The sequence below is a fragment of the Somniosus microcephalus genome, chromosome 5 (genome assembly GCF_052327205.1).
Source record: "Somniosus microcephalus isolate GS21.2 chromosome 5, FLI_Smic_1.0, whole genome shotgun sequence".
Taxonomy (NCBI): domain Eukaryota; kingdom Metazoa; phylum Chordata; class Chondrichthyes; order Squaliformes; family Somniosidae; genus Somniosus; species Somniosus microcephalus.
This window is the reverse complement of record NC_140991.1, coordinates 144,696,296-144,709,170: the sequence shown is the minus strand read 5'-3', so window position 1 is coordinate 144,709,170 and position 12,875 is coordinate 144,696,296. Positions and strand designations below refer to the sequence as shown.

The 12,875-nt window shown below is 51.8% G+C and overlaps 1 protein-coding gene across 1 annotated transcript in view; it reads left to right on the top strand.

Moving 5' to 3' along the window:
* The window catches only part of LOC147117375 (pyruvate dehydrogenase (acetyl-transferring) kinase isozyme 2, mitochondrial-like), a 114,067-nt gene extending 107,094 nt beyond the window's left edge, over positions 1-6,973 (top strand). Inside the window, exon 10 of the mRNA XM_085989360.1 lies at positions 5,174-6,973. Within this exon, the coding sequence (XP_085845486.1) occupies positions 5,174-5,317 (144 nt within the window). The 3' untranslated portion in view covers positions 5,318-6,973. The remainder of the gene's footprint in view (positions 1-5,173) is intronic.
* Positions 6,974-12,875: the final 5,902 nt, after the last annotated feature.

The window sequence follows — 12,875 nt, the reverse complement described above, 5'->3', positions numbered from 1 at the left end:
TGAATCTTTGGAATTCTCTACCCCAGAGGGCTGTGGCGGCTCAGTCGTTGAGTATATTCAAGACAGAGATCGATAGATTTTTGGATATTAAGGGAATCAAGGGATATGGGGATAGTGCAGGAAAGTAGAGTTGAGGTAGAAGATCAGCCATGATCTTATTGAATGGCGGAACAGGCTCGAGGGGCCAAATGGCCGCCTACTCCTTGTGGTAAACCACTGTTAACCTGTACATGCCTGTGTGGTAAACCACTGTTAACCCTGTACAAGTCCAGGCATGTCTCAGCCCCTGGCTCCACCCCTAAGTCCGGGTATAAAGGTGACTCACCACCCTTCCCCCGGGAGCTCTTAGGATGGATTCACTAGCAGAGGCATGCTCTAGTTCTTAGTCAATAAAAGCCTACTTCATATAAGTCCATTTCGTAGTCTTTGGTATTGTTGATAGCGCATCAATTTTATTGACTAATTTTCAACATGGAGCAAATCTTGAAGCCGGAACGTTTAGACCTGGATCCTCAAGCAGCAGATGCAGCCAATAACTTTGAACACTGGCTGAGCTGTTTCGAAGCCTTCCTGGAGGCCTCCAGCACTACTGTCACTACAGATGACGCGAAACGGCTTGTCTTGAACTCACGGGTGAGCCACCGAGTCTACTCGATCATCCGAGACGCCACTACTTACGCGGCCGCCATCGCGACGCTAAAGGAACAATACGTGAGGCCTGTTAACGAGGTCTACGCCAGACACCTCCTGGCTACCCGAAAACAGCGCCCCGGGGAATCGGGCGCTGAATATTTACTGGCACTGAGAGTCCTCGGCCGGGACTGTAATTGCAAAGCGGTGACGGCCAAGGAATGCACGGAAGACCTGATCCGAGACGCCTACGTAGCCGGCATCAGGTCCAACTATACTCGGCAGAGGCTGCTGGAACAGAGGGGGCTCGACCTGCAGAAGACGGTGGCCCTCGCTAACTCGTTAGACGTGGCCCTCCAGAACATGGACGCCTACCCCCCTGACCGGATGGCCACGTGGATGCCACAGGAGCAGCCATCTTGGGACCCGGTAAGGCCACAAGCCGCCAGCAGCCCAACTACAGCTGCAATGACCAGAGGCCAGAAATGCTACTTCTGTGGCCAGGCCAAGCACCCCAGACAGCAATGCCCAGCAAAGGACGCGACCTGCTCCAAATGCGGTAAGAAAGGCCATTACGCGAGAGTGTGCAAGGCGAAATCGACCCCCAATTCCAGCAGCGCCGCGTGTGAACCGTACAGGCCGCCATTTTGGACCCCACCAACCACGTGTGAGCCGTGCGGGCCGCCATTTTGGACACCACCAGCCGAGGGGGAGCCGCCATCTTGGACACCATCTCGGGACCAGGCCCTCGGCGTGGGCGAATACTACAGCGACCCACCAACCTCGACGATGGCCTCCATCACCCTGGACCAATCTAGGCCCCATCAACTAGCCAGGTCCATGATGAACGTAAAGGTAAATGGCCATGCCACAAATTGCCTTTTCGACTGCGGAAGCACGGAGAGCTTCATCCACCCCGACACGGTGCGACGCTACTCCCTATCGGTTATGCGCACACGCCACCAGGTCTTTATGGCCTCAAAGTCCCATATGGCGGACGTCGGCGGCTACTGTGTAGCGACTCTGACAGTGAACGGCGTGGAGTACAGAGAGTTTAAATTCCTTGTCCTGCCACAGCTCTGCGCTCCCGTACTGCTAGGATTAGACTTCCAGTGCCATCTGGAGAGCGTCACGATGGCATATGGCGGGCCCCTGCCCCCACTTACAGTCTGCAGCCAGCAGAATTTAAACACGGCGCCGCGCAAAGTATGCAGCCTGTCCACCCTGAAGGTCAAACCCCCCCCCCCCCCCCCCCCCGTTGTTCGCTAACCTCGCCAAAGACTGCAAGCCAATTGCTACTAAAAGCAGGCGGTACAGTGCCGGGGATAGGAGCTTTATTAAATCAGAAGTACAAAGACTCCTGAGGGAAGGGATTATCGAGGGCAGCACCAGCCCATGGCGAGCCCAAGTGGTGGTAGTAAAGACCGGCGAAAAACAGCGCCTGGTTATTGATTACAGCCAGACGATCAATCGATACACGCAATTAGACGCATACCCACTTCCCCGCATATCTGACATGGTCAACCAGATAGCACAATACCGGGTATTCTCGACGATTGATCTGAAGTCGGCATACCACCAACTCCCCATCAGGCCTTAGGACCGCCAGTACACGGCCTTCGAGGCTGACGGTCGCCTCTACCACTTCCTCCGAGTCCCCTTTGGCGTCACCAATGGGGTCTCGGTCTTCCAAAGGGAGATGGACCGGATGGTTGACCAGAACGCGCTGCAGGCCACCTTCCCCTATCTAGACAACGTCACCATCTGCGGCCATGACCGGCAGGACCACGACGCCAACCTAGAAAAATTCCTCCGTACGGCCCAACGGCTGAATCTGACATACCACAGAGAAAAATATATGTTCCGCACCGCGCGCCTCGCTATTCTTGGCTGCGTGGTGGAAAACGGAGTCATCGGCCCCGACCCCGACCGAATGCGCCCCCTCCTGGAACTACCCCCCCCCCCCCCACTGCCTAAAAGCCCTGAAGAGATGCGTAGGGTTCTTCTCTTACTACGCCCAGTGGGTGCCCAACTATGCGGACAAAGCCCGGCCCCTCATCAAGTCAACCCCCTGACGGCAGAGGCCCGTGCGGCCTTCACCCTCATAAAAGAGGACATTGCGAAGGCCACAATGCACGTAGTGGATGAGTCCATCCCTTTCCAAGTGGAGAGCGATGCATCTGACTTCGCCCTAGCCGCAACCCTTAACCAGGCGGGGAGACCCGTCGCCTTCTTTTCACGGACCCTCCAGGGCCCCGAAATTCGACACTCCTCAGTCGAGAAGGAGGCCCAGGCGATAGTGGAGGCTGTACGGCACTGGAGGCATTACCTGGCCGGTAAACGTTTCACCTTGCTCACTGACCAACGGTCAGTAGCATTTATGTTTAACAACAGACAAAGGGGGAAAATCAAAAATGATAAGATATTGCGGTGGAGGATTGAGTTATCCACCTACAACTACGATATCTTATACCGGCCCGGGAAACTTAATGAGCCCCCAGACGCCCTATCCCGTGGGACATGTGCCAACGCACAAGTCGATAGGCTACGGACCCTCCACAATGATCTCTGCCACCCGGGGGTCACCAGGTTCTTCCACTTTATTAAAGCTCGCAACCTGCCTTACTCCATCGAGGAGGTCAGGACCATGACCAGGAACTGCCAGGTCTGCGCCGAATGCAAACCGCATTTTTATAGGCCAGACAGGGCACACCTGATTAAAGCCACCCGCCCCTTCGAACGTCTCAGCGTCGATTTCAAGGGGCCCCTTCCCTCCTCTGACCGCAACACGTACTTCCTCAATATTATTGACGAGTACTCCCGTTTCCCCTTCGCCATCTCCTGCCTGGACATGACCAGCGCCACAGTCATCAGGTGCCTCCACAATCTGTTCGCCATATTTGGCTTCCCCAATTACATCCACAGCGACAGGGGCTCATCGTTCATGAGCGATGAGCTGCGCCAGTACCTGCTCGAGAAGGGCATAGCCATGAGCAGGACTACCAGCTACAACCCCCGGGGTAACGGACAGGTAGAGAGGGAGAACGCAACGGTGTGGAAGACCGCCATGCTCGCCCTAAAATCCAAGGGCCTCCCAATCTCCCACTGGCAAGATGTCCTCCCCGATGCGCTCCACTCCATACGATCACTGCTCTGTACTGCCACAAACGCCACCCCTCACGAGAAGATGTTCGTCTTCCCCAGGAAATCCACCTCGGGGACATCACTACCGCCATGGCTGACGTCTCCGGGACCCGTCCTGCTCAGGAAACACGTGAGGAGCCATAAGACGGACCCCCTGGCCGAAAAGGTTCACCTCCTCCATGCCAACCCACAGTACGCCTACGTGGCGTATCCTGACGGGCAGGAGGACACAGTCTCAATTCGAGACCTCGCACCCTCAGGTACCACCCGAAACACCATCGATCACCATCCACTACCTCCACCCACCACCACTACCCACGACGCACCACCGGGGTGTCTACCACGAACTGACGACATGCCGGTGCCATCCCTACCCCGAGAGGACGACACGCCAGTGCTCCGTCCCACGCGAGAAGCGGCCGCGGGCAAAGAACCGCCGCAACCGGCACCACGAAGATCATTACGGCAGACAAGACCCCCGGAGGGACTTTCGTATACGAACTTTTGAAACACTTCACCCCGCCGGACTCTTTTTTAAACGAGGGGTGAATGTGGTAAACCACTGTTAACCTGTACATGCCTGTGTGGTAAACCACTGTTAACCCTGTACAAGTCCAGGCATGTCTCAGCCCCTGGCTCCACCCCTAAGCCCGGGTATAAAGGTGACTCACCACCCTTCCCCCGGGAGCTCTTAGGATGGATTCACTAGCAGAGGCATGCTCTAGTTCTTAGTCAATAAAAGCCTACTTCATATAAGTCCATTTCGTAGTCTTTGGTATTGTTGATAGCGCATCACTCCTACTATTTCTCATGTTCTTATGTTCTTTCCACTCTAGTTTGGTCATGGTTTCCTAGTGTTCAGCTGGAGTGTCAAACATTCTGTGCACCATCAAAATGTTATCTTAATTTAGGGTTCACTTAAAAGATACCTGACATACTTCTGTTTTAGATTATGTAACTTTTTTGCTTTTTTTTCAGTCACTGGTGTTATGTTCATTAATAAATAGACATTCTTATTATGAACACAGCTAGCTTTTGCTAGTTATTTTATTGAGCACATGTGGACTTGTACAGCATCTTGTAGAGGCTTCCATCTTGACTGCTGCCTTGTGGGTAGCCTAGCCTCATGGGTAATGTAGTCTTAATATAATATATAGCTGGGTAGTGTAGTCTTATACATACAGCTATATACAGCTCTACGGCTCCACCTGGTGTCCACTATAGAATGACATGCTATTGATCACTACATCCGGTACAAACTCTTATCCCTTTTTTTAAAAAACAGGATTCTTGTGGGCACTGAAAAACTATAGTGGCCTATGTGATGTATTGTTTTAAATGTTTTAATTTGGGAGAAACTTTTGCATATAATTGTTTACTTTAACAATTATTTTAATAGGCTTTATCTACAGATTCAGTGGAGAGATTGCCTGTTTTTAATAAGTCTGCTTGGAAACATTACAAAAGTAGTACTGAAGCAGATGACTGGTGCATTCCCAGCAGTGTGCCCAAGAGCTTGGCTAAATTCGATCATCATATTTGAAGAAAGATGTTAAAAAGTGGACGATTCAAGCTGGATCAAGCAATATTCACAATCAAACCGTGGTCCTTTTGGATAGAAGCAGACTGCCAAGAAAATGACGCATGGTGGGTAATGAACTGATGGTGAACTATGGACTGTAGACTTGTATAGAGCATTCAAACATACACCATATTGTTGTTATCAACTAAGTGCATAGAAACTGCAATGAGTTCATGAATTGGCCAGTATTTACCAGACAAAAGGTAACAGCCATGTGTGAAATGAATGATTAATTTACAGAACGAGAATGGGGAGGGGGAAGTAAGGCCAACATATGTAGGTTTGCAGTTATTTAATCCTTTGACTATATTGTGTGTTTTTTCTCTGCCCGATTGAACTGGAAACTTGCCATTGTGGGAGTTATAGGCTTGAACCTGTATCCTGTTGCATCAGTGCCTGGGCTAGAACTAAGCTTTTGGACCCATGGGTGATTTTGCAGATGGCAATATTTTATTTTCCTTCATGGTAAATATAAACCAGAATATCATTTAGTGTCACCAGTCCCCTCAGTCAGCATCCATCAGCCAGAAACTTGAGCATAATTTCAAAGAACAGGGGTGTTCCCCCTCATGGCCAATACATATCCCTGAACCAACATCACTTAAAAAAAAAAAAAAAATTATCTGGTCATTTATCTAATTGCTAGCCATGGGACGTTGCTTTGCGCAAATTGGCTGCTGCGTTTCCTACTTTACAACAGTGACTACTCTTCAAAAGATAATGCATTTTCTGTAAATAAAAACACTTTGTGACGTCCTGAGGTTGTGAAAGGTGCAATATAAATCCAAGTTCATTCTTTTCTGTGGTGCAATCTGTGTTTTCGAGTACATGGCATTGTATACCCTTGGCCAGGGGTTCAACATACAGGCCTCTTGTTTGGGTGAGAGAAGAAAGGTCCTTCAGGGTTCCAAGTCAAAAAAAAAAGTAATCAAAGAGGGGAAAATGGTGACTTGTGGTATGACAGGAGTCTTGCAGAAGAGGCAGTTTATCACTTTTTTGGGTGGGGGCGGGGGGCATAGGTGAAAGACACAACTAGGGAAATTATCAGCTTGAGTTTTTTTAGCTGCAGTTGAATTCAGCTTTCACTTCCATCCCACTCTTTGGACACCGGTGCAAAGTATAAGCGTCTGCATTTGTCTGGTTCTGTTAGTTACCATTATTATAAGTGGTGCCTAGCAGTTAGTTGTAAATGTAAAAGAATGAACAACTGGCTGTAAATTTGCCAGTATGTCTTGCACATACTGGGATGCAGAAGTTCCATGGCAAAAATGCACTGGTGACTCTTTATCATGCCTATGCTGAACCTGTGAACTCAAAATGCAAATGGAATAGCTTCTTTGTATTAACTTTGTGCATTAATATTGAGGTTAGAACAATGTGAGCAGCTTTTCAGAACAAAGGCATTTTTTGGTACTGAAATGAAAATCTCCTTTTTGAATATTCAAATAAATGAATCTAATGTTTTGCTGCCTATTGGAATGTTATGGTTATTTGTCAGACAGCAAATGGTATTTATCACACTGTATTTCTGTTTTTAATCGTGCTTACCTTTCACATTGATTAAAGTTACTGTGAAGAGAGGAACCATGCATTTCAACAGCTACCTCTGACCTCTAATTGGGCTATGTGGAGTTTTCTTACTACAAATATACACTACCTGTCTACACCATGTTGGGTTTACTTCAGGATGACAGCAAATAGTATTGAATTTATTTTTAAAGCATTGAAGTATTAATTTCAATCTTCTGTCTCTAATAATTAAAAGGTCAGTTTAATTTTTTTCAAACTAAATGTTGTACCTTTTTAAAGCAGTTTGTACCCATTGGCCTAGAAATTCAGCTGTTTGCGCCAGCCGTTAGCACCAGATTTCCGGCGCTAGCCACTTAGCCCCCGGGCACCGCCGGATCTGCGCCTACGCCAAAATTCAGGTGGGATTTAGCGCCGGCGCAAAGTGTTAGCGCCCGCTCAGCTGCGCGCGCATCTTATGACGTCATTTCGTCGTGCAACGCCGTTTGTGCGCCCCAAACCGGAAATTCAGTGGCGCCCGGCCGATGTGGGCGTGGTGCTGCTAAGAACTGTGAAATGGAACTTAACAGAGGCCCTGTGGGATTCGGGGAGCGCTAATTAAAGGGCACATCCACTCACCCATAAAAGCCAGCCATTTCGCTGCAATGACTTTACTGCTTTGGATTTCTGCACAGAGAGCAAGGCACAGAGATTACTGATTTCGGACACCATAGGAGAGGTATTTTTGGCTTCTAGCCAGTGCTTTGACATTTGCATCCTTGTGATTTTGCTGTTTGGAACTTTGTAATGGGGGCTGCATGGGGGGCCAACCCTCAGTTGCTACATTTTGTGCGAAGGGCTCGCAGACGCTTTGAGAGAGGGCCAGGCATGCCTAGACGCAGAGGGGCCATTAGGCGTCGCCAACGTAGGCCTTACCCAGTCAGGCAATACCGGGAGCAGGTCTCATATCTCACCATGACTGCGGCGCATTGTGTTAAGAGGCTGCGCTTCAGAAGGGAGGTGGTTGGAGAGATCTGCCAGCTGCTTCACGCAGATTTGCAGCCACAGCTCATGTCCAGGACGTCTCTCTCGGTGGAAGTGAAGGTCACGGTGGCTCTCAGCGTTTATGCAAGCGGCTCCTTCCAAGCCGCTGCTGGGGACATTGCGAACATCTCCCAGTTCGCCGCGCATCGCTGCATCCGACAGGTCACCGAAGCACTTTTCGCGAGGAGGCACCAATTCATCTCCTTCCCCATGACCCAACACAAGCAGGAGCAGCGTGCAGTCGGATTTGCCAGGATCGCGGCCTTCCCCATGGTGCAGGGCGCCATTGACTGCACGCATGTGGCTATGCGGGCACCTATCCACAATGCCGAGCAATACCGCAACCGGAAGGGCTACCATTCCCTAAATGTGCAGCTGGTGTGTGACCACAGGCAGCGCATCCTAGCTGTCAATGCCCGCTTCCCAGGAAGCAGCCACGATGCCTTTATCCTGCGCCAGACTACTGTGGCTGACATGTTCCAGGCACAGCCTCCACCAAGGGGATGGCTTATCGGGGACAAGGGCTACCCTTTGTGCACATGGCTCATGACCCCGCTCCACGCGCCCAGGACCCCAGCGGAGCTGGCATACAACGAAAGCCATCAAGCCACAAGGAACCTAATAGAGCAAACGATAGGCGTCCTCGAGCAACGGTTCCGTTGCCTGGATCGTTCGGGCGGGTCTCTTCAGTATTCGCCGGATAGAGTCTCCCAGTTCGTCGTGGTGTGCTGCATGCTCCACAACCTGGCTATCCGCAGGACTCAGGCACTGCCACCTGACATTGCCCCACCACCTCAGGAGGACCCTGAGGAGGAGGAGCACCAGGCCAGGAGGGAGTGACAAGGTCCAAGGGCCGTCCGCCGGGGGCTTATTGCTCGACACTTCTAGGCCCCCTGTCAGGGAATGGCCTGGGCCACTGAACGCAGCTGAAGGCAGCTGCTCCGCAAGCCCTCAGCCGGTTAACCCAACAACCACTTGAAACATGACACCTGCACATGGTGAATAAATAAACATCTTTATTTCAAAAACTCAGGGCCCTTCCCACATGGAAGAGCAAAACAGAGAAGACCCCCAAAAAACAGTCACAAACTTCTGTCACTCCCAAAACCTGGGGAGGACTAACAAAACATCAACATCCAAATGGCCTTCCTCACTGGCCTAACAAAAACAAGCCCCCCCCACAACACAAACACCCCCATAAAACCAAACAACATAATGCCCCCCAGAACAGAAGCCCCCGCATCACCCAAACCCTCGCTCACCACACTCTATTCGGTGTGGCGAGAGGGCGAGTCCGTCGACAGCCGTCTTTTGCCCCGGCCCGTCCTGCTGCTGCGCCTCAAGCTGGGCCGTGAGGCTGTGGCGAGGCTGGGGGAAGGATCTTCAGGGCGACAAGGCATCTCGCCAGATGCCCTTGGGGGTCGGCCTACACGAGGGCGGGCCCGGGAGGGGCCGGCTGGTGGCTGCTGCAGCTGTGGGTGGCCCTCTTCACTGCCTGCAGCAGCTCCTTGCACCCTGGCTGGGGGAGTGGCAGGCTCGCCTGCACCAATGGGGACAAGGTGGGTGATGCCAGGCGAGCGCTGCTCGCCAGACACACGTGCACTCGGGCGGCCTGGCCGGGGAGCAAGCGCGCCAAACTGTTGGTCGCCAGACCGGTGTGCGGCAGCAGGGCGGCGGCTGGCCTGGCGACGCCTCCGCGCCAGTGCGAGGGTGGCAGAAGTCAGTGCCCCAACTGCGCCGGCATGTGCCCGCATCTGCAGTGCCATTGTCTGCCCAGCACCTCTCAGCTGGCGACTGGCGTGCTGCGCTGCCTCGAGTTGTTGCACCCCCCTCTCATGCGCTGCCACAAGGAGGTCCACCCCCCCTGGCGTGCGCTGCTGCGATTTGCTCCAGCCCCCTGGCCTGGGATTGGCCGAAAGCCACCACACTTTGTGCGAGGCTTTCGATGGCGTGAGGCATCTGTGCCACCACCTCCATGAATTCGACGTGCCGCCGCTCCGACGCCGCCGACATCTCGTCCAGGAGGCGCACCTCCTGGGCGACGTCTGAGTCCGGACTGGAGGGCGCCTCCCCCCTCTGGGCAGAAGGCTGGCGTGCCGCCGGAGCCTTGCCGCGTGCGGCCACGCCACTGGGAGCAGGTTCTGCCCTCCCCTCCACCGCCTCCCCCCTCTGGGCAGAAGGCTGGCGTGCCGCCGGAGCCTTGCCGCGTGCGTCCATGCCACTGGGACCAGGTTCGGGGCTCCCCTCCCCCGCCTCCCCCTGGCTCTCCGGCACGCCAGACGTCTCCCCTTCATTGCCATCTCCTGGAGCGGAGGAGGGTTCCCCCGAGGTGGCGCCTTCCTGCTGCTCCTCGACGTCCTCCTCCTCCGAGGGCCTGGCTGTGTGGGCTTCAGGGAGCACCTCCTCCTCACCAGCTGAAAGCAGGAAGGCACAAGTGTAGCTTTAGAGTGAGGACAGGCCGACAGCGAGGGAGGCCGCACTGGTGCATTATGCGCATTTTTCGGCCAGTGGGGAAGGATGTAGATCTGATGCGCGAGGGCAAGGAGAGAGGTGCACCCGGTCCTGTCTTTACCAGTGGGTTCCAGTATAGGGTCTGCGTCGCCGAGCGCCACAGGCCCAGTCACCGGGTGACGCAGGAGTCGGGCCACCCTCTCTTCCAGAACCGTTAGCTCCTGGTAATCGCGAGGGCCTCCACCAGTGACACGCAGGCTCCTGGCATTCCTCGCCAGCTTGGCCTGCAAGAGAAAGGAGGGCGTCTAAGTACAGTGTGGTGCCCCGTTGGTGTGTGTGAGTCCTCCCATGGTGGAATAGCTTGGACAGTGTGGTGCCCTGTTGCTGTATGTGAGGCCTCCCATGGTGGAATAGCTTGGACAGTGTGATGCCCTGTTGCTGTGTGTGAGGCCTCCCATGGTGGAATAGCTTGGACAGTGTGGTGCCCTGTTGCTGTGTGTGAGGCCTCCCATGGTGAAATAGCTTGGACAGTGTGGTGCCCTGTTGCTGTGTGTGAGGCCTCCCATGGTGGAATAGCTTGGACAGTGTGGTGCCCTGTTGCTGTGTGTGAGGCCTCCCATGGTGGAATAGCTTGGACAGTGTGATAAGTGCAGAAAGAGCTATTGATTAACATGCAAGTGCCATTGCAGCGGGAGGAGGGCTGGGCATTAGACCTTTGATGTCCCTTTGGCCCTAATGGGAGGTGCACATGCAAGGATGAGGGGGACACTGGAAAGGGTACTCACCTTGACCAGCCGACATAGGTCATTGTATTTCTTGCGGCACTGGTCCGCACTCCTGGGAACATCGGAGTTGGAGGAGACCCTCCGGGCAATTTTGGTCCAGGCCTCCCTGAACTTGCTCCTGGGAGCCTTCCTGCCACTAGCCGGGCACACGACCCGTCTTCTCTTGCGTACCCCATGAAGGAGCACACCCAGCGCATGGTCAGAGAACCGCTGGGCTCTTTCACGGGCCCTCTCCATTACCTCCAGGCGTTGATTTGGGACACAACCAGTGCTGAGGCCTAGTTGCAGGGCTACAGCATGCAGGGCGTGGCTGCAGTCAAAGTTGACCCTTCCCCCTTTAAGAGCTGGCCGGCGTCGGGGTGTCTGCTGACACTCAGCACATGATCGCACCTGCGCTGCGCCCGGAATCGGCGTTATCAGGCCGCATCGCTGGATTAGCGCCTGAACACAGGGTTCCAACGCCTATTGCAGCGCTCGGCCAAAAAGTTGGCCAAATCTACTGAATTTCGGCGAGGTCGCCTGCACTTTCCGGTGGCCGCTAAATTTGCCGAGCGCCCGACTTTAGCGCCGCAAGAGCGTCCGAACTGAATTTCTAGGCCATTGTGTTTTATCAATTACAACTTTTGGTTGTAATAATCCACAATGAATTTCTCTCAAAATGTGTGCTGTTAACTAAGTTACATTTGTTTAATTTGAGCCACTAGTGCATAAAATAAATAGTAAGGAGCTACAGATGTGAACAGAAAATGTATTAATGTTAAGGGTTTAAAAAGGAAATGGAAAGTAGAGTAGTTACTAATGGCCTTCGGTGGTGGCTGTAATTTTGCTGACCTTTTCTAGTACCTGCTTTTATATTCCTGGTTACCTGCATCTGATTCTGTGCCATTAGAATTGATTCTTGGCAATAAGCCTACCAGAATAGCTTGTCCTCTGCACAATGTAAATTGAGCTGAAGAGCTTGATAAAAGTGTTTGTACATCCTTTCCCAGATGGATGTCATTGCACCTATTCCACTAATGGAATGCCCTGGTAGATAAAAATAAACCACTGTGCCTTCTAGAAGCAGTATTTTAATTCAAAACAATCCTGTGCAGCTTTGTGAAGCCCAATTTTGTTGAGTTTTTTTCAGTGTTTGGTAATGTACTTTCTTAAAGATGGCGTGATACTCGTTAAAAATCAAAATATATTTTTCTTTGTACAAAAAAATCTTGCAGAATAACCAAAGTGCCTAATGACAATTCATAAAAGAAAGTTGGTATTACTGATTTATCATCCATGCTAGAAGAGGAACTTAGTAGAAAATCACCTAGGCACAGTGTCCTTTTTAAAATTTTGCTCATGGTCAGACCAGGTCATCTTTTTCCTCCCCTCCACCCCACCACTTGACATTTGTATATGGCTTAGATTTTATGAATTATATAGTTCCTGGCACATAGCAGGAATTCAGACCCAGAGATCAGCACGTCCAGATAAAATTAAAACCAATGGACAGAAAATTGTGCAGAGTCTGCTGACCTCCAGGCTTGATCTCTTGGCAACCAATCCTGTCATACGCACTTCTGCGCTGGAAGCACTAATTCTTAAGATCTATCCCATAATCCATCACTCTAGGTGCACCTTTTACTTTTTTTCTCATCAGCAGAAGCTCTTTGGAATGTTTCTCATCAGTTTAAATTATTGGTATTTCATTGTCTTAACCACAATTTATTTTATTTGTATTAAGTTTTTATTAA